This window comes from Staurois parvus, unplaced genomic scaffold (assembly GCF_062004578.1).
Source record: "Staurois parvus isolate SC_StPar_1 unplaced genomic scaffold, SC_StPar_1.0 ptg000389l, whole genome shotgun sequence".
Taxonomy (NCBI): domain Eukaryota; kingdom Metazoa; phylum Chordata; class Amphibia; order Anura; family Ranidae; genus Staurois; species Staurois parvus.
Window position 1 is genome coordinate 891,388 of NW_028318185.1, and position 21,104 is coordinate 912,491.

The 21,104-nt window shown below is 43.1% G+C and overlaps 1 protein-coding gene across 2 annotated transcripts in view; it reads right to left on the bottom strand.

The window, feature by feature from the left end:
• ADCY8 (adenylate cyclase 8) overlaps positions 1 to 21,104 on the bottom strand; it is a 422,640-nt gene that overhangs the window by 190,606 nt on the left and 210,930 nt on the right. For both annotated transcript variants that reach the window (XM_089685929.1, XM_089685930.1), the window contains exons 5-7: positions 20,532 to 20,659; positions 10,265 to 10,423; positions 7,322 to 7,592 (exon numbers count right to left, since the gene is read on the bottom strand). In XM_089685929.1, the coding sequence (XP_089542055.1) occupies positions 7,322 to 7,592; positions 10,265 to 10,423; positions 20,532 to 20,659 (558 nt within the window). The remainder of the gene's footprint in view (positions 1 to 7,321; positions 7,593 to 10,264; positions 10,424 to 20,531; positions 20,660 to 21,104) is intronic.

Below are 21,104 nucleotides of genomic sequence, written 5' to 3' on the forward strand. Positions count from 1 at the left end.
CTATGTCTGATTATGGTAGTGCCATCAACCAGTTGCTTTAGCACTCTGGGGCAATACAGATTTGATGGGCAATGGAGATATCTATTTTTATGCATCCTCTGCTTGGAGCACAAGCATGGGATGGCTATTAAACTCACAAGTGGTGTGACTGATGCATGCAATGTCTTTGAAAGCACTGGGACCTTCCAATGTCTCTTTGCCGGAAAAGAGAACCCTTGATGGTTCAAAAACAATGCACTATTTGTAACCTATGCTGAACAATCATCAATAACGACAATTTTTATTGCGAAAGATTGAGGTGCGCTGCCAACATATTCTTGTCTGATTATGGTGGCACCATCAACCAGTTGCTTTAGCACTCTGCATTTTGATGGGGAATACAGATTTGGTGTGCGATGAAGATACCTTTATTTTGCATCCTCTGCCTGGAGCACAAGCCTGGTGCATGCAATATTTTTGAAGGCACTGGGACCTTCATCTGGCAAAGATGTCTCTTTGTTGGAAAAGGGAACCCCTGGTGCTTCCAAAACAATGCACTTTTCATACAATATGAATGATCATCATAAAGACAATTTGATTGCAGAAGATCAAGGTTTACTGGCAACATATCTATGTCTGATTATGGTAGTGCCATCAACCAGTTGCTTTAGCACTCTGCATGTTAAGGGGGGATTCAGACGCCTGAGATGGCTATTAAGCGTATGTGTAGTGTGCCTGGTGCAAGCAATGATTTAGAAAGCACTGGGACCTTCATCTGGCAAATATGTCTCTTTCCCAGAAAAGGGAACCCTTGGTGGTTCCAAAACAAAGCCCTTTCTGTAGCATATGCTGAAGACAATTTGATTGCAGAAGGTCAAGGTTTGCTGGCAACATATCCATGTCTGATCATTGTGGTGCCATCAACCAGTTACTTTGGCACTCTGCATTTTGAGGGAGAATACAGAAGCCTGGGATGGTTATTAAGCTCCCACGTGGTGTACCTGGTGCATGCAATGATTTTGAAAGCTCTGGGATCTCCACTGCGTGTAAACACAGCTCCTGCCTAGGGTAGGCCGGACCATGATAAGATGTCTGCATTTGAATTTGTGTTTAAAAAATTGATGAAGAAGACCGAGGGAGGAGAGAGGCAATAGAGCTTCAGAGAAAAGTACACTTAGCCTAGACATCCCATCAAAATTCAAGGCTGCTTGAACATATGCTTGTTTTTCAGTGACAGAAAAGAGCATTATCAATCTATTCTCAGGAGAGGTAGCCATGGAGTTACGTGTCAAGTCCCACTTAAAATTTTAGAGCTGAAAATTTTACATGAGCCTTCAGCCCAAAATGCCAGTTTCTGTGGTGTGTCTCAACTGATGGTGTGCATATACATCTCTTTTAAAGAAGAAAGCACATTATTTATTTATAGCAAGTCCTCCGGTAATGTTCATTTAAGTCATGGGTGGAAGACACTTGGCTCCATTTTTGTACTGCCTTCTTACTGTATATGTAGGGATCTTGAGTGGCACAATTCTGCCATTTGGTGGCCAGTGGCTGGGGAGTGCTCATACTCGGGTGCCCCCATAGCAAGCTGCTTGCTGTGGGGGCACCCTACAGGGGGAGGTGCACTGAGCACTGGCGGGAGACCGAGAAGAAGAGGAGGATCAAGGCTGCTCTGTGCTAAACAACTGTACACAGCAGGTAAGTATAGATATGTTTGTTATTTAAAAAAAAAAATATTTAAGCCTTTAGAATCACTTTAAGAATGTTCCTCCATGGTTGTCCATTAAACTACTATTTCCTGCACAAATTAGGCTCCATGCACATTGGTAGCGTTAGCTGTGTAAAGTCGCGTTAAAAACGCGTGTTTTTCAGTGGTTTTTAGCAGTTTTGCATTAGCGTTTAGCCGCGTTTTTACACTTTTTCCGCATTTGCATTTATTTTTCACAAAAAAATAAAATTTTTTGCTAAAACAAATTGCTCAAAAATGCAAGTTTTCCGTGTTTTACCACATTTTTCAGCATTTACAGCTAAAAAAACCCCTCTAGGATCCCACTAGTTCTGGAGTTTTTTCCAGCCAAAAAACGCGTTAGCTGTGTGATGTTGCGTTAAAAAGGCGTGTTTTTTGCATTAGCGTTTAGCCGCGTTTTCCCACTTTTTCCGCATTTGCGTTTTATAGCATTTTTTTAACACAAAAAAATAAAAATTTTTGCTATAAAAACCCACCCAAAAACATTGGAGCAATTTTACAGCTAAAAAACTCCTCTAGAAACCCACTAGTTCTGGAGTTTTTTTCCAGCCAAAAAACACGTTAGCTGTGTGATGTCGCGTTAAAAACACGTGTTTTCCAATGGTTTTTAGCAGTTTTGCATTAGCGTTTAGCTGCGTTTTTCCACTTTTTACGCATTTACGTGTTATAACATTATTTTACACAAACAAAAATTTAAATTTTTGCTAGAAACCCACCCAAAAACGCAAGTTTGCGGTGTTTTACTGCATTTTTCATCAGAGCATTTCTACAGCTAAAAAAACTCCTCTAGAAACCCTCTAGTTCTGGGTATTTTTCCAGCCAAAAAACACTGATTAAAGCCAATGTGTGCATGGACACATAGGACAACATGCTGTGGAGTTTACTGGCTGTAGGAAAAAACGGCAAAAGCCAAAAATAGCCGCTGTAAAAACGTCTAGTGTGCATGAGGACTTATCTTGAAGGTATGGTATGTATTTGCAGGAAGCAGCCATCTGCATTCACATCTCTGGCATAGGAGTGATGTAGAATAGGCAGGCGGTGGCTACTGCAGTGCTCGTTTCAGGTGGGTACCGGATGCTCTGGATGGTCTTTGGCATTCCGTAAAATAGCACACTAGTATCTCAGCTGTATCAGGCCTTTTTTGTTATCCAATGACAATTAAGTGGCATGGTTTACCAAAATTAGCAGACTAGTTCAGGGCACTTGGGGTGCTCAAGAGAGTATCTAAATGTATGGCAGGCTTCCTCCATGTTGAAGAGGCTGAAGCCGGTGGTCGCACTCTGACATCGTTACGTACAACGCTGGACCACAATTCCTACTTTGTGCTTCAGGACAGAAGGGGGCCCAAGCACAACCTGAAGCATCGGAGAGAAGAGAAGCCTGCCAGGATGGGTACGGTAAGTAATACAGCGTATTCCTATACTCAGACTCAGTGTGCATTTAACCCTCGCAGTGTCCCCCCACCCCCATATTTTTTTAAAAAATCATATTGTGACAAATTGTGATGAACCGTCCCTTTGTGATAACATTTTGACCTGTTTCAGTTTTCTCCCCTTTGTAAAGCTCTATATGTTAGCAGCTGTTATGTAGACAGACATTCTACACTGTTTGTTTAGGGAAATGTGACCTTGTAGTCTTTCACTTGTAATAGACTTCATACTGTATTGTTGGGTTGTAGGGTTTTGTTGTGGATGGGGAAAACCCAGTGCCAGGCTGTCTGGTTGGGGTGAGGTTGAAGCTGTATATACTGAGCTGTGTTTAATAAAGATTGATTCATTTTCACCCTACACGAAGTTCCGACTCATGGTTTGGGGTAGCAGGGAAGGATTGGTTTTGAGCTCTAATACCTGCCTTGGCAGAGCACTGGAAGACTTGCAGGACAAGGGGACCATTGGCTGAGACGCATCGCTCTGCACGAGGAAGCCTAGGCGGAACGGTTCCGCCGCACGTATCAAACAGTATTACCTTTCTTGTTTCCTTATTGTATATCTAAAGCAAAAACCTTTTATGCATGGAGTGGGGTTAAACTCCTTGTGAGTTTTTTTCTCCATCTGTGTCCTATTGTTTGAATTATTATATCTTTTTTGTGACAATAGTTGTGCATAGTCCATGACATAAATGCCTTACAGAAGGTGATAAATAGAAAATGATTATGGGGGGCAAATCTATCTAGTACTGAGGAATAAGGGAGAAGTTCAATAGATGTCACCAGAGAGCTCACAGTACCGTAAAGGATAGTATCACCCCGGTAATGCTTTGTTTAGACTGCTGCTTTCTGGTAGGCAGTTAGGCCCTGTTCACATTAGGTGATTTGGTATCATGGGCAGAATTGCCACTCATGGCCAGTCATGGCAAACCGCACCATGCGTGTTTGGGTGCCATTATTTTGAATGCTTGTCACTCAAAAAAGGAGCAGAAGCTTCTTTTGGGCAACAAACGCACATACGGCAGCCCATTGAAGTGAATGGACTTTCTGATGTGCGACATTGGGTGTGAATCGTGCTTTGAAAATCGCAAGCTGGAACGCTAGTTCCCGCAATGTAATATTTGAGTGGGGCTTTAAAGAGGAGCTCCAGTCAAAATGTAAAAAATGAAAAGTCAGCAGCTACAAAAACTGTATGTCAGGAATGGACTCAGCACTGGTGGTGGGACTCACCTGCCATGTAGGCTGCAGTACCAGGGATGGCCAGCGGGTGCTCTCAGCAATCAGAAGCTCACTCCTGCAGGCAGCCATCACCTGAGGCTGATTGCAGGAGGTGTATTTAAGGAATGGCCAGACCTGCAGTCAGGGCCTTGGTGTTGTTTCCCATGAGCCCCTGTACCTTGTATCCTGTGTTCCTGTTCCTCTGCCTATCTGATTTGTTGCCGACTCTGCATTGTTCCTGACCTCTGCTGACCGTCTCCTGTTTAACCCCTGGCTTGCCTGACCATCCTTCTGCCTGATCCTCTGTACCGCGCTGCCCGTGAGTTACTGAACCCGGCTTGTGACCCTGACCATTCTCTGCCTGATCCACTGTACCGTGCTGCCCATGAGTTACTGAACCCGGCTTGTGACCCTGACTATTCTCTGCCTGCTCCTCTGGTACCTCACTGCTCGCACGTTGCTGACCTGGCCTGCCTGACGCTACCCAGACGATCCATCAATCCCGCACGGATCCAGTCACTACTGTCCAAACCTGCCAGCCCCTTCACATCAGGCTTTCCCCAGGTACATACCCTCGGCGGACCCATCTACCACAGTTGGGTGCACTCAGGGGCCGCGACCTGGTCTCAGTTCTGTGCCAAGTCCATCCCCACCATCAGGGGCTCTGGTGAAAAGGCAGACTGGGGCTTAGACTCCGCGCCCTGGGGAATCCTGTTCTGTGGGTCACTAGAGATCCCGCCGGGCGGTGCCTGACAGTACCTTACGGCCCGCCTGACCATTCCACCTCTCCAGCCCTGACTACGCCTGTGTTCCTGAAGCCTACTACTTCCCTGTGTCAGTCCACACATCTCTCGTCATACCTGGATCCCTGACATTGTAGCTCCTAATTTTTAAAAAACAGACACTCACCTGTCCTTTGATCGCGCGGTGTCCCCCTCGCAGCCTGGTTTCACCAGCTGTCCTCGCTCACCGGCTAAGTGTGGGCACCCGGCTGTGACCGCCTTGTGAATGGTGCCGTAGTATTCTGGGACCTGTCACAGAAAACTACAGGGGGAACTACAATTTCTGCTTCCGATCACCTAGGTACCCCCCGTCCACCAAAGGTGCCAATCCTTAATGGGGAGCGGGGAACAAGGCCTTAAAGTGGAACTTCCCCTTTTGGGTGGAGCTCTGCTTTTCGAAGCATTGCCTCCAGCACCACCAGGCTGCAAAATAGCTTCTTCCCAGGTTCATATGGCTCTTAAACTCTGGAGGGGATATACTAGATTGACCGGTGTTTACTTTATTTACTGTGTTTTTTGTTTTTTATTAGAAACATGGGACATTTTTATGTGTTAGCCCTGGTTCACATATATGCGGCCGTTCGGGCACGAGAGCCCATTCATTTGAATGGACTCTAGTGCCCCGTGACATGCAGGAAAAAAGTCTCTGCACTTCTTCTGAAAACACAGCCCACATGGGAACCTCGGTTCCCAGTACGGTTGCATTTTCCAGTGCGGGTGGCGTGCCATTAGAACTAATGGCTCCCACCCTTGGGTCCGCATTCTTCTGTGCGGGTGGTGCAGCTACACGGATTTTCGTGCGGATCCACAGCGGCATCACCCGCACAGAAGTAAACCAAGCCTAAGGGATACATCTGTATTTCATTTTATGGTTTTTATTGTAGAATAATAAATATTTAAATAAAATAAATTCCTCTTGAATCCCTTATGTCATGCTACTGCCCATCCTCTATCAATGCAGCCACCCTCCAAACTCAGGTGTCCGTTTATGAACCAGCAGTAATAGATCGCTGCTCAGTTCTCCGGTATTCTCAGAGAACACAGTTCTCCTGTGAATGCCGTTTATGAAGCATATGTAGATCAGTTCTCCAAACGAAGGGAGAACTGTCTACAAATGCTGGAAAACGGCTGATTTTACTATAATCTCGCGAGATTACAGTAAAAGATCAGTTTACTAAACAGAGGTAAATTATCTCTGCTTAGTTTTCGGTCCCTCTGATTCTCCAGCTCTGGGCTGGAGAATCTGGAGGGAGAACACAGATCTCCAGAGAAGGGCTGAACATATTCTCCTGGGTGTCATAAACTGTGAATGACCAGAGAATAGCTGCGATCCTCTGAATCTCAGCTATTCTGTGTGTCATAAACGGACACCTCAGTAAGAGGATGGGAAGAATGGCCATGGTCACGTGACCACTAAATAACATTTTTTAAACAGGTGCCTTTTTTTCCTCAACAATTATTTATCGTTTGACATTTCTAAAAAGTGTTTGGGTTTCATATCATGATCTTCTTTCAATCCCAGGGGCAATAGCCATTGGAATAAGTTGAGCAGGCGAATCTCCCCAGTGGGGACACAGATGGAGATAAAAACCTGGACAGGGCTACCAGCCCTTCCCTATGCTAAAGGTTTGGCTTCATATACACTTTAAGCATGCATATGCTCTTGAAGTATCCATTTTGAACAGTAGGCAGCATCTAAATGTTATTTTTGACACTACGGAATGTTGTTGCTACATGAACCTTCCACAGTCTCCCATGGATAACTGTAGACAGACCCAACAGCAACAAGTAAAACGTGAACATTTCACACCGAGCATAGCACATATGTATAGGCTGAATGAAACAAAAAAGGTAAGTAATGTGAATTATGCCATTGTCCTGCATTGGAATATTACATTTTCTGAAAAAGGTGGGGGTTACACTTTAAAAATATATACCATTGATTGTTCAAATTGGCGGGCACTTCATTTTGGTATGTAAGCTACATCTGGCATTTCTGTTGATAAATTCTGTAGGTTAATTCTGTCCTCGGGAGGGTTTACATAATGATTTGACGTTTCGTGTTAGAGAAAAGGTTAAAGATGGACCCAGTTCCTCTGAGGCTCCCATTACAGAGCTTCACTCAAGCGTGACATATGCCGGTTGACATTACAGAAAAGTTGAACTTACATTCTGTTTCCCGACAATGTTATCAAAAGGGAGTTCCGGACTCCAGGACCCCTCAGTGAATGTGGCCCCACTGTTCCTTCGGTCTGTCGGGCTCACCGACTCCTTCACAATGTCTTCCGGCAGGGTTAACAAGTTTTCCTCTGGTTGTTTGATTAAGTAGGATTCGATGTTATGCTTCCGTAAAAACTCATTCCTTTCTTTGCCGTGGCCTTCTTCGACATTGTAATCTCCATTAAGGCAATCAAGAGAAGCTTTTGATATGTGAATTCTCCTTTAAAGTAAAACAAATACATTTTTAGACTCCGAAGAATGTATGGCTGCACCAAATGTCAATTTTGGCCAGTCTTCTGTTATTTGGAGGTGTTTATTAATTGGAGAATTTGTATTGCCATACAGGGGCAGACTGACAACTCATGGGGCCCCCGGGCAATAGAGGATCATGGGGCCCCTGTGTCCTTGCCCACACTCAAAAAAGCCTATGAAAAAGGTACCAGGGGCATCTCATGGGGCCCCCTACTGACTCCGGGCCCTCGGGCAGTGCCCGAGTTTCCAAATGGTCAGTCCGCCCCTGTTGCCGTATATGAAACCAGAATTTTAAAATTTGCAAACCAAGTAATAAGTGATTACTTAAAGCTGAATTCTAGGTATGGCAATACCATTTTTTCTCAAATTCCTCAAATTAAGTAAATAGTGGAGAATTCACCTGTTTTCTCATAAAAAGGCCATATCATGCTGCCTATTTTTCAGTATTTTTCCGTTTTCGGCCAACCTGTTTACTTTAGCATGTGTAATTTTCTCATTTTACAATCAATAATTATGTTTTCACAGTTCTATCTCACAAATCAGTAAACTGACCACCTACAGCTATTGTTATTGACTTTCTCAGTACTTGGTATGTACTATTCAATTCACCAAAAGATCTGCTTTTGCTCCTTAAAGTGGGAAGATAGAAAAAAAAATGAAATACATGATTTGGTCCATGACAATCAAGGCAATCAAGAGAAGCTTTTGATATGTGAATTCTCCTTTAAAGTATAACAAATACATTTTTAGACACTGAAGAATGTATGGCTGCACCAAATGTCAATTTTGGCCAGTCTTCTGTTATTTGGAGGTGTTTATCAATTGGAGAATTTATAGTGCCATATATGAAACCAGAATTTTAAAATTTGCAAACCAAGTAATAAGTGATTACTTAAAGCTGAATTCTAGGTATGGCGATTTTTACATCATTACATTGGTCTATACCTGTAGGATCTCTCTAGAACAGCGTATCTCAACTAGAGTTCCAAGGAAGTCTAGGGTTTCTTCAGAGGTTGCTCGTGGTTCCTAGATTAAGGAGCAATTTCTGCCTCTCAGATAAGTTCCCAATGACACCATTGATCTTTTAGCCATCTAAGGGGGTAGTTTTTCCCAATGACCACAAGTATAAGGAGCATTCTCCCCACTGACCATCACACTAATGTATCATGAGTTGTAGATATAGTAAGTTTTACCAGAGGTTCTCTGAAACCAGAAAGTTATTTCAAGGATCCCTGTGTTGAAAGGGTTAAGAAAGACTGCTTTAGAAGCTGGAATCAAGCTCCACTACTACAGTGTTCTCCACTAGCTTCTGGATTACTTGCCGATCGGCTGCTCCGCTGCATTGTGAACACAATCACTAGGAATGAGTACCATGGAGGGAACACTTTGCATTTTTTCAATTATAAGGTGGAGATATGGGACAGTATTCTCCAACTCACCCAATTAAAAAGCGTTTTGTATTCAATAAGAAAATGTTTTCTGAATGGTGCAAGTGCCAAATGGGCGACTTCCTGTGTTCAGTAATCATCAGTGCAGCCACTCAGCATGGGATCCAGAAGCTAGCAGTGATCTACAGTGATTTCCAGCAACCAGGGAGATCCCACAGGTATGACACATACATATTTACAAGCTGGACAATATAGCTATACCTATACCTTACCAAGAGTTCAGCTTTAATAATTATTACTAATAGCCTTCACTGTTATGTGTGGGTCTGCACAGTGGTTAGCACTGGGGTCCTCAAACTGAATCCTAACTAGGACACTACCTGCATGGAGTTTGCATGTTTTCCTTATGCTATGGGTTTCCTACAGGTACTCTGTTTTCCTCCAACACTCCATAAACATGCTGGTAGGTTTATTGGCTCCTGTCTGACCTTAGTAATGGTATGCATGTATGTGAGATAGGAACCTTAGATTGTGAGCTCTCTGAGAGCAGGGACTGATGTGAATGTACAATATTTAAAAGGTTCTCTAAATTGTCAATTGTACAACTTATGGGGAGCCAGTCAGAAATGGGCACTTGTAATTGGCATCTCAACTTTTAAAGTGACTCTATTACTTTAACTACAAAATAAGAAAAAAGGTGTGAGCGGTACACCTCTAGCTGCTTTCTTTATCCCCACACCTTCCACATGTCGGGCCATTCTGATTGGGCAAAACATCACACTTCCAGGTAGTGTCAAAACGTAACTGCCTCTTCCTATTGGCTGCTGAGACAGCCCATTATAGTTATGGACCAATAGGAATGTATACTAGAGGAGGAAGGGAACAGTTTCATCACTACCACGTTGCCTCAGCTTTGCCTAATCTGTTCCTTTAAAATGCATAAATCACCCTGGGATTTCTTCTGACTTCAGCTAACCGGAGATATCCATAGCCCATTACCATCCAGTAAATCATCTTAAAATGAGTCTGACCCCGCATTGCATGAATGCCACTGGCTGTGATCAGGCACAGCTTCAGTATTTCCTGGTAGTAATGAAGCTTGCCTGTCCACTCTATTCTATTGGCCATATAGGCAACCCATTATTGAGAATGGCCAGTTGGAACATATGGGGCATGGGAGACAGCTGGCAAGATTCAACACTATGTGTTGAGGCATTAGCTGATCAGTTACCCTAGAAAATGAATATCTTACCCTGGGATTCCTCCTGACTCCAGTTTGTTGGCAATATCCACATCCCATGACCACACATCAAACTGCCACTTCCTAAGTCCCAGCACTCCGCACAGCACCGAGCCGGAATGTATTCCAATCCTCATGTCAATGTCATGTTTGGTCCGTGATCTCACATACCTGCGTGTTAAAAGTAAACATTACTGGAGGACCTCTTCATACAGTATCCCACTCTTGTTTCTTTGAAATATTTTCATTTTATCACTTTCACGTGTTCAGAAATATTATTATTATACAGTATTTATAAAGTGCCAATAGTTCACTCAGCACTGTACATTACAGAGGGGGACAGGACATGTGACAGAACAATACCAATACAATGCAAAACATGAGGGGATTGAGGGCCCTGCTCTTTCGAGCTTACAATCTAGGGAAATATGCTCAATATACATAGATACTGAAATTGTGGCTGAAATCTTGGCAAACCAATTGCTTAATTTTATACCATCTATTGTGGGCCTTGATCAGATTGAGTTCACTCTAGGTGAAATAGTGAGGGAAAATACCATCAAAGACCTAAATATTGTCAACTTCAAGAAGCGATTGGGCATCGAGGGTCTTCTGTCTATGGACTTGGCTTGAGACTTCCTGTTCACTAATGGCTAAAATAAGCCATTCTATACAGATGAGTTCACTGCCAGGAGTAAATGAATGGCCTTTTGTCCAACCAGTCCTCAAAAATGGGACAAGATGGGAATGTTCCTGTCCCTTTTAATGTTCATTCTGTCAGCAAAGCCCTTTATCCATACCATCAACTCATCTTCACTATTTAAAGGGGTCCAGATAGGTAGAAGTGTTTCAGTCTTTGTGGAACAGCTACTATTTTATATATCCCACCAAAAACGAAGTTAATGTATCTACCATTTCCTTTTCTCAAATTCCAGCAAATTAAGTAAATAGTGGAGAATTCACCTGTTTTCTCATAAAAAGGCCATATCATGTTGCCTATTTTTCAGTATTTTTCCGTTTTCAGCCAACCTGTTTACTTTAGCATGTGTAATTTTCTCATTTTACAATCAATAATTATGTTTTCACAGTTCTATCTCACAAATCAGTAAACTGACCACCTACAGCTATTGTTATTGACTTTCTCAGTACTTGGTATGTACTATTCAATTCACCAAAAGATCTGCTTTTGCTCCTTAAAGTGGGAAGATAGAAAAAAAAATGAAATACGTGATTCGGTCCATGACTAACAATAACACAGAGATGTCTGATTTTCTATGTTCCTATATACCCCCCAAACTTTTCCCAGTTCGCATTGAGCAATTTGGAATCGTGGACAGAATGGCCACAAATTCCAAATTGTGGAAAAATGCAAGAAGCATGGTTGGGTGCCATTTTTCTTACCATAAACACGGTGCAATTCTGCTGTGACTGTCACGCAACAAAATTAAGCAGTAATCACAACAAAATACCGATTTAAAATCTCGCTAAGTTTGTTGCCCAAAAAGGAACAGGAGTTTCTTTTGAGTGACAAATGCGCATAGGGCAGCCCACTGAAGTGAATGGGCTGCGCTATGCACAACACATGTAACTCACAATTGAGGAATCACAAGTGGGAACGCTTGTTCTCTGAATGGTTGGGGGTGATAAAAACAGGCGGTTACTGCCCCAAAGCTGCAAAGTGCAACTGCTTCCCTTAAGCTGCAAAGGCAATCAGATGGGGTTGTACCTTTATCACAGCCGCAATGCTTTGTTTCGGGCGTGGCAATAATTATTATTATTTCTTAATGGCACCCCGAATGTTGACAGCAGACATTTTCAAGGTCAGAAAACATGCTAAAACGTGGGTCACATAACAAGCTTGGCTCATGCCCTAGATTTTTGGAGTGAAGAGAGGCCTATTCAATTGAATGGTGTCGCTCCACAAACCATGCTAAAACCACAAGTGTGAACAGGGCCCTAAACATTGCCAACTCATGCATGGCGTGATTTCACCAAACGTTTCAAACAAAGGCCCAGTATTCTCTCCTTCAGACTTTAGGTGGGCTAAATTAGGGCCAGTAAGGATAGAAAATGTCCTGGCCCCAGCCATCAGTGAGAATAAACATGACCTCAGGGTTGTTGGTCAGTAGGAGGAGGAGTAGTGCCCCACCACTGGTATTAGTGGGAAGAATAGTGCACCATTATTGGTTTCATGGGAAGAAGTACTGCACCAATGTTGGTCTCAGTGGGAGGAATAGTGCCCCAAGGGCTGGATAAAGGGTAGCAAAGGACCACATCCAGCCCTAGGGCCACAGTTTGAAGACCCCGGATCTAGTGCTATGAAGAGGGCAGGAGGTGGAGCCATTAGGTGTACCAATAACTAATGTTTTAATGAGAAAGAATACAGATGTAGAAGAAATAAAGGTCTGCAATAAGCAAAGACCTCCAGGCAAAAAGTTATATACACACTTAAAATAAAGTATGTCTACTGACTTGCAAATTCAACCAGTCATTCTTATTGTCCAATCACAACTGCCAGACAGCACACCAGGTATTGGATCTCCTGGAGGTTTAAACTTCAACTATGTGCAAAACAGCCAAGTGCCGGATCAGCCCCCAGCCTGTGACTGGGCAGAGAAGGAGAAGCAGTACACTGATGTGGTCACTCCCCCTGCTCTCTCCTCTATGAAAGTGGTATTAAAATCAAAACCAAAAATGTAATACTTATCATTAGATGTAGTGGCTGCATTAGTTTTCTTTTTAGGCCCCCCCCCTGTTTTCATCCAGTGATCTGGTCAGTAACACACCTCCTGTATTAGAGTGCCCAGGGGCACAGGGGGGAACCTTTGGACAGCAGCATTGTCAGTCTGGAGGGATGGGAGTGTTAAATATACTAGCAGTTTTAAATGTCCTAACAAATTAAAGCCAAATGCCAGTTAATACTTTATAATCAGTTACAGCAACAGTTTTGTTGCTTTTGGAATAAAGGTTTTACATTGATAAAAAAAAAGCTGATTATTGTAAGCACCCCTGTCAGTGGTAAATGGTTTGTCTAATTCCTGTAATTGCTACATTTTCAGGAGAGCTTTTTTATGTTGCAAAAACAACATACAGGATCATTGGCTGAAAATAAAAGAAAGCCTAAAAAAGAAAACGAATGCAGCCATTACATCTAAGAAACGGTAAGCTGCCATACAATACACATTTCCTTTTCGGTTTAATGCCACTTTGAAGTAGAACTATAGCTGAATCTTTTTTTTTTTCATTTTGGATAGAATATGGGGGGAATATAACCCTTGCCAGTTTCCTTTTGACCATCTATGTCCCATTGGGGAGATTCCCCTTCACTTCTTGTCCCATAGCCAAAACCGGAAGTGAGAAGAAATCCCTCCAAAGTGAGGAAAATTCGTGGATGTCACCAGAACTAGTATCTCTATTGGAAGATTGCTATTCTTGTTCTGGTGATATCTCCAAATTTGGAATTTTCTTTTAGTTTCAGGCTTAGTGATAATGGACACCAGGACAAACAGAAAGGGTGAATCTTTATAGACAGGGACACAGCTGGCAATAAAGACATTTTGAAAAATGTCCCTTTAGGTATAGTTCAGTGTTTAGATGGCACTGTGCAGGTTGACCAATCAGGAGTACATACGTATCTTGTAGTGGCGTGCACTCCAATCCACTTCTGGATCAAATGCCTCGTTCATAAGAACAACAACCTAATGGCATAAATTAGGCATACCAATCCACCGGTATTTCCAAGGCCGCCTGGAATAAATCCAATAATTCAGTCCGTATCGCTCTTTACTAGGCTTCATGCAGACTGGACATTTTTACAGCTGCTCCTAGGGGGTGTCTGCCATTTTTTTCCAGCCTCTAAACTCCCCTGCATGTCAGCCTACAAGTCCATGGACACATAGGCTTTTAACAGGGTTTAGTAGCAGGAGAGTTTAGAGCAGGGCTTGAAAAAGCCACTTGCCCGATCGCCAAATGCGAGGATAAATTCCTCTGTGGCGAGAGGCGAGCAGTGAGCACAGATGAAGCATGGAGCGACTGCACCTGCGCTCCAAGTCTCATTGTTAAGCCGAGTTCCGGTTTACAACTTCCGGTTTCCGGCCTCTGCGGCTGAGGGGACAGGTCCACCACTGTGGGGGACTCGGAGGGACTAGGAGTAAGTACTGTATACAACATGTCATATCACTATAATAGAGTACAGGGGAGGGGGGATATACATTACTGTATACATGTCATATCACTATAATGGAGTACAGGGGAGGGGGGATATACATTACTGTATACATGTCATATCACTATAATGGAGTACAGGGGAGGGGGGATATACATTACTGTATACATGTCATATCACTATAATGGAGTACAGGGGAGGGGGGATATACATTACTGTATACATGTCCTATCACTATAATGGAGTACAGGGGAGGGGGGATATACATTACTGTATACACGTCATATCACTATAATGGAGTACAGGGGAGGGAGGATATACATTACTGTATACATTTCATATCACTATAATGGAGTACAGGGGAGGGGGGATATACATTACTGTATACATGTCATATCACTATAATGGAGTACAGGGGAGGGGGGATATACATTACTGTATACATGTCATATCACTATAATGGAGTACAGGGGAGGGGGATATACATTACTGTATACACGTCATATCACTATAATGGAGTACAGGGGAGGGGGATATACATTACTGTATACACGTTATATCACTATAATGGAGTACAGGGGAGCTGGGATATACATTACTGTATACATGTTATATCACTATAATGGAGTACAGGGGAGCTGGGATATACATTACTGTATACATGTCATATCACTATAATGGAGTACAGGGGAGGGGGGATATACATTACTGTATACATGTCATGTCACTGTAATGGAGTACAGGGGAGGGAGATATACATTACTGTATACATGTCATATCACTATAATGGAGTACAGGGGAGGGGGAATATACATTACTGTATACATGTCATATCACTGTAATGGAGTACAGGGGAGGGGGGATATACATTACTGCATACATGTCATATCACTATAATGGAGTACGGGGAGGGGGATATACATTACTGTATACATGTCCTATCACTATAATGGAGTACAGGGGAGCTGGGATATACATTACTGTATACAACATGTCATATCACTATAATGGAGTACGGGGAGGGGGATATACATTACTGTATACATGTCATATCACTATAATGGAGTACAGGGGAGCTGGGATATACATTACTGTATACAACATGTCATATCACTATAATGGAGTACAGGGGAGCTGGGATATACATTACTGTATACATGTCCTATCACTATAATGGAGTACAGGGGAGCTGTGATATACATTACTGTGTGCAGTTTTATATTTTGGACTCTATTCTAAAGAAAAATGTAATTTCATAAGCTTTAAGGGGGCGTGGTTGGGGGGCAGGCCGGGGGTGGGGTTGGGGGCGGACCTGGACAAGGTTGGGTGGGGCAACTGGTGGAGAGTAAGTTTTGTGACCGGCTAGTAGGTCTGGACTCTAAATTTTAACCCCTTGTTTAGAGGCAGGAAAAACAGGAAAAAGGAGCAGCAGGGTTTAGGCAGAAAAAACACTTGTAAAAGCATATAAACACGTGCACATTTAACGCCTAAAGTGGTGGTACACCGCCAAAATAGAATAGTAAAAATGTCCCTGCAAAACATATATATATATATATATATATATATATATATATAAATATGTCTAGCGTATACTGCAATATATGGCCTCACCTATACTGAGACATTTGGTCTCATTATCCTGTGGGAAGTTTGGCTCAAACCAGTTTTGACTTTTTGAACTGCTATATAAATGCTTGTAAGGTATAGAGCTAGTGGAGTTTGACTCATATTGAAGTATGGGTCAAGGACTACTGCCTCCAGGAACGTCAGGAAGAAGTTATCGACTCCCCCCAGATTGGAATGATGCTGTATTTATCTATTTTTATTGTCTGTAAGACCTTTTTAAACCAAGCTAAGATTTTTTTTTCATTATACTCTCGAGTTGACTGAAGTATTGTAACATATCAGCATATCTGAAAGGTTAAACATAGAAATGTTGAAGTAATAAGGTTAACCCTTTATTACATCTTATTTTATAATACCCGTAGTCTGAGAATCCCCCAACTCCCCAGGAATGGATTGATCATCATGGGCACTTCTCTGCACTTTCAGCGCAGTGTTTACTGACATAGGGGTTTTCCCACCAAACTTGAGAAAGTATGGTTGGCTGATTCCTGGTCTTTCAGCTATAGACCTGATACTGCACAGGATTAGATAATGCATCCTGTATTTTACTTCTATCCAGGGGCGGACTGACCATTCGAGCACTCGGGCACTGCCCGAGGGCCCAGGCTCAGTAGGGGACCCCATGAAATGCACCTGGTACCTTTCATAGGCTTTTTTGGGTGTGGTTTGAGTGTGGGCAAGGGCACAGGGGCCCCATGATCCCCTATTGCCCGGGGGCCCCATGAGTTGCCAGTCCGCCTCTGCTTCTTTCATTATTTTACTGCATGTTATGCATGTAAATTATAAACAAGAGGTCGTATTACAGTTGTAGCACCCTTCAAGCATACGATGCTAACTAAATTTAGTTTTTGGCTCCTTCTGCAATCAAGGGAGCAGCGATCCTTTATCCTGGCCTGTTCAAGGTTTCACAAGCTGGGAATTTTTTACTGTGTAGTGTCATGGTGGTTGCCCTTGGTACCAATAGTTGTGTATTGCTGCAAGGTAGTGCCAAGAGACTTTTCCCATGGTCTTCAGCTGTGAGGCCTTAAACTGCTCAGAAACGTGCCTCATGGTCCCCAGCTGTGAAATCTTAGCCTTTTCAGAAAGTTACCTCATGGTCTTCAGCTCTGGGGGTTTAGATGGTCTGACATTCACTTCTACTTAGGGAGAAGACATTCCGTTAATTGCTACGTGCTAATTGTTTTGGATTATCCCATGCTGTAACCCTATGTTGTTTGGCTATTTTTTGTGATTTTCATAGCTTAGATATGTGAACTTTTAAATTTTAGGACCATGTGTTGGTTTAGAAGCTAAGGTTCCCCTATTGATATGCAAATGAACCCACTGGACTAGTTCATGAGCTCAGCACAGGAAGTCAGGATAGGATAAACAGTGAAAAACGGACAAATAGTCATGGTGCTCAAAAACATGAGAAAACGTGGCTTTTTGTTATGCTTTTGTGCACCATGACTATTTGTCAATTTTTCACTGTTTATTCATATATTTCTATAGAAGTCACCATTTGGGACTGGGCATCCCCTATGGCTGCCCCTTTGGGACCATGAAGGGGTCTCTCTTGGAGGCGAGTGGGACGGCGTCTGCTTCATCTTCCTGCTTTCTTATTTTTAATCTCTTCATTCTTGGGAGGATCTTGGAGATATTGGCCACATCCACTTCACTCATGGATTTAGTCACTTTGTGGTTTCCTCATGTTCTCTGTCTCTATGTGGGGCTATGCAAGTGAAAAATGTTCTTTGAGATTGCAATTCTTTCTTGGTTATATATGAAGACATGACAATAATTACATATTTATTATAGGTGTCATGTCTAAGCACTTCTGAAGAAGAGATTACTGTCTGTCTCGAAATGCGTCAAGTGCATAGATGATTTACTCTCACTTATGTATCCATTGCAATAGTTCTGTCCTGTATTACCGCCATATTTTGTACTTATGTGTCCTTCTAACATTTTGTATAAATAAAGTATGGTTTATTAAGTTTTCACCTTTTTATGAAGTTATTGGTTTTGTCTGTGCCTTTAAAATCCCACAAAAAGGGGGTTATTCCATATCTATCATTCAACTTAAGGATGTTTTATAGTATGCAGTTTGGATTCATCATCTGCTACTCTGGAACACCACTGGATGCATGAGAGTTTACTGACATCTGTCTTTATATATTTATCATTATAATCATCTATTGAGGTAAGCGCTGTTCAGCTGGATTGACTATACCAAAGGTTTTATTGCTAGCCTTGGTGATTTCGGCTTAAGAGCTGCCTCTATCACTTACAGCCAGGACTTTCAGCCAGACACGTAAGCCTCTACCCATGATGGGTTGAGGGCTCTACGTGTGACTTTCCCCATTTATGGTGGCATAAGTCTCCAGTTTCCCAACCCTCCAGCCAGGGGCGGACTGACAACTCATGGGGCCCCCGGGCAATAGGGGATCATGGGGCCCCTGTGTCCTTGCCCAAACTCAAAAAAGCCTATGAAAAAGGTACCAGGGGCATCTCATGGGGCCCCCTACTGACCCCGGGCCCTCGGGCAGTGCCCGAGTTTCCAAATGGTCAGTCCTCCCCTGCCTCCAGCAGCATCTCAAGACAGCGAACCACCTCTTGCATAGGCCAAGGTGAATAAACTATGTTCTCTCTGAGGAAGATCCCCTAGCAGATAATGAAGCTCTGTGATTGCTTTGTTTTGTGCACCATGCACGATAGTGTTTTGTGGTTGAGTCTGTTTTGGCCTTGTGCATGTGATACAATTCTTAGAAAGGAACATGCATCACCAGCACATCATCTGCTCCTTTTAAAATTATTTTCTTTCATCAAAAAATTACAGCAATGTTTTGGAGCTCTACACCAGCTCCTTCATCAGGCACTATTGTGCTGCTGATGCCCATTCCTGTTTATGATGTGCTCATGGCACCAACCATGATATATTGCTATAGCACTCAAAAGGTTGAATGGAATTTGGAGTGCACCATATTCCTATTGTCATGGTTTGGGATCAGGTTCGAAGGCCAGTGGCTGTAGGAGTAGAGATGTTCATACAGTAGACAGCTGGATGAATACACAAGCAGATCCCCTAGCAGATAATGCGGGCTCACCCAAAGCGTTGGATCTGAGCACCTGGCAGTCTTCTCCAGGACTGCTGATGGTAGAGATGGGTTTTGCTGCATGCTAATGCCAGGTTGTGGCCTTCTGGATTGCCCGAGCAGGAAGACAGCAAGCCAGGGTCAGGTAGGGTCAGATAAAGCAGATAGGGGAAACACAGTAGCATAGTCAATGAACAAGCCAAAAGGACAGTAACGAGTAGTAGCTGGATGGGAGTAGACAGTAGCGTAGTTAATGAACAAGCTAAAAGGTAAGTAATGAGTAGTAGCTGAACGGAAATTGCCTGGCTGATGAACAAGGCAAGGGTCGATAACAAATGGTAGTAAAGATAAGGACGGCAGCAAGTATGCAAAGGAGCAAGATATCAGTGGGAGAGAACACAATAATCTGGCAAACAGGAAGTGTAAAGACATGGTTAAAAAGGAAGTTCATGGGAGGAGCAAAGAGTTCAAGGTTTCCCAGAAACAAAGATACAAAGTAAGGTTGTCCAAGGGACTATGCAGTGAGCAGTCCACCATCTTAGGTGGCAAAGTGAGGATAGCCACAGTCAGACACTGCAGAGGTCCCAGGTTCAGATCCAGATCCTGACACTTATACTCATATAGTGATACAAGTCTGTCTGCCTGCTGTCTCCAGTTTCCCAATCCTCCAGCCAGGGGTGGACTGACAACTCATGGGGCCCCTGGGCAATAGTGGATCATGGGGCCCCTGTGTCCTTGCCCAAACTCAAAAAAGCCTATGAAAAAGGTACCAGGGGCATCTCATGGGGCCCCCTACTGACCCCGGGCCCTCGGGCAGTGCCCGAGTTTCCAAATGGTCAGTCCACCCCTGCCTCCAGCAGCATCTCAAGACAGTGAACCACCTCTTGCATAGGCCAAGGTGCATAAACTGTGTTCTCTCTGAGGAAGATCCCAGAGATGATAACGTCAGAGAAAAACACAATATTTCTCTTTAAAAAAGAAAAGAAAAGAAAAAACCTCTCTCTTTACTTTGCTTGAAATAAGCACACATCAAAGAAATATTTCTCCTGTTTGAACATGACAGATGGAGACGCACCGGATATATTTTTGCAGTTTGCGTAAGCTGTTCTATTTTTATGTACAACCATCTTCCATTTCTCCTTTTCACAAGTGAGACAGGGATCTGTAGTCTATCATGTGACCTTACTGCTCCTTTAAATGACAGCTGTCAGCATGACAAGGGAAACGATAAAAGCGAATCCTTGGCAACTAACCAAGCAACACCCCGACCTGGTAAATTAATGATGAATAAGGCCTGTAACCCAAGATAATATTTCCGGTCTATGGGAGTGACAGGTCTCCATGCATTCTCATTCAAAGCTGTGAAAACAAAGTTATCCTGAAAGAGTCGTGCAAGAAATAAATGAACAATTACCTAATGGTCTTGATCATGCTGAGTCCCATTTCCACACAGCAGTGAGCATGGTCTTGTCGGGGTTCGGGAAGGCCAGATACACAATAATAGCAATCACCTAGGATCTTAATTCTAAGGCAGTGATGTTCCTACAAGTAAACAGAAACACAAGATGACTCAACAGAGTGAAACCAAGCTCAGTGAATAGATTGGGTAAATTGCATACTAAAGGTCTCCATAGATATTAGGCCTCATGTACACTGATGATGACTAAAGAGTCTGAAACAAAGGGGGAGATTTACTAAAACGGGAGAGTGCAAAATCTGGTGCAGCTGTGCATAGAAACCAATCAGCGTCTAGGTTTTATTGTCAAAAGTGTTACTAAACCGAGGACCCTGCATTCACTATATCTGGTCTCCCCGGACCCTGCATTCGCTATATCTGGTCTCCCCAGAACCCTGCATTCACTATATCCTGTCTCCCCGGACCCTGCATTCGCTATATCTGGTCTCCCCAGAACCCTGCATTCACTATATCTGGTCTCCCCAGAACCCTGCATTCACTATATCTGGTCTCCCCAGAACCCTGCATTCG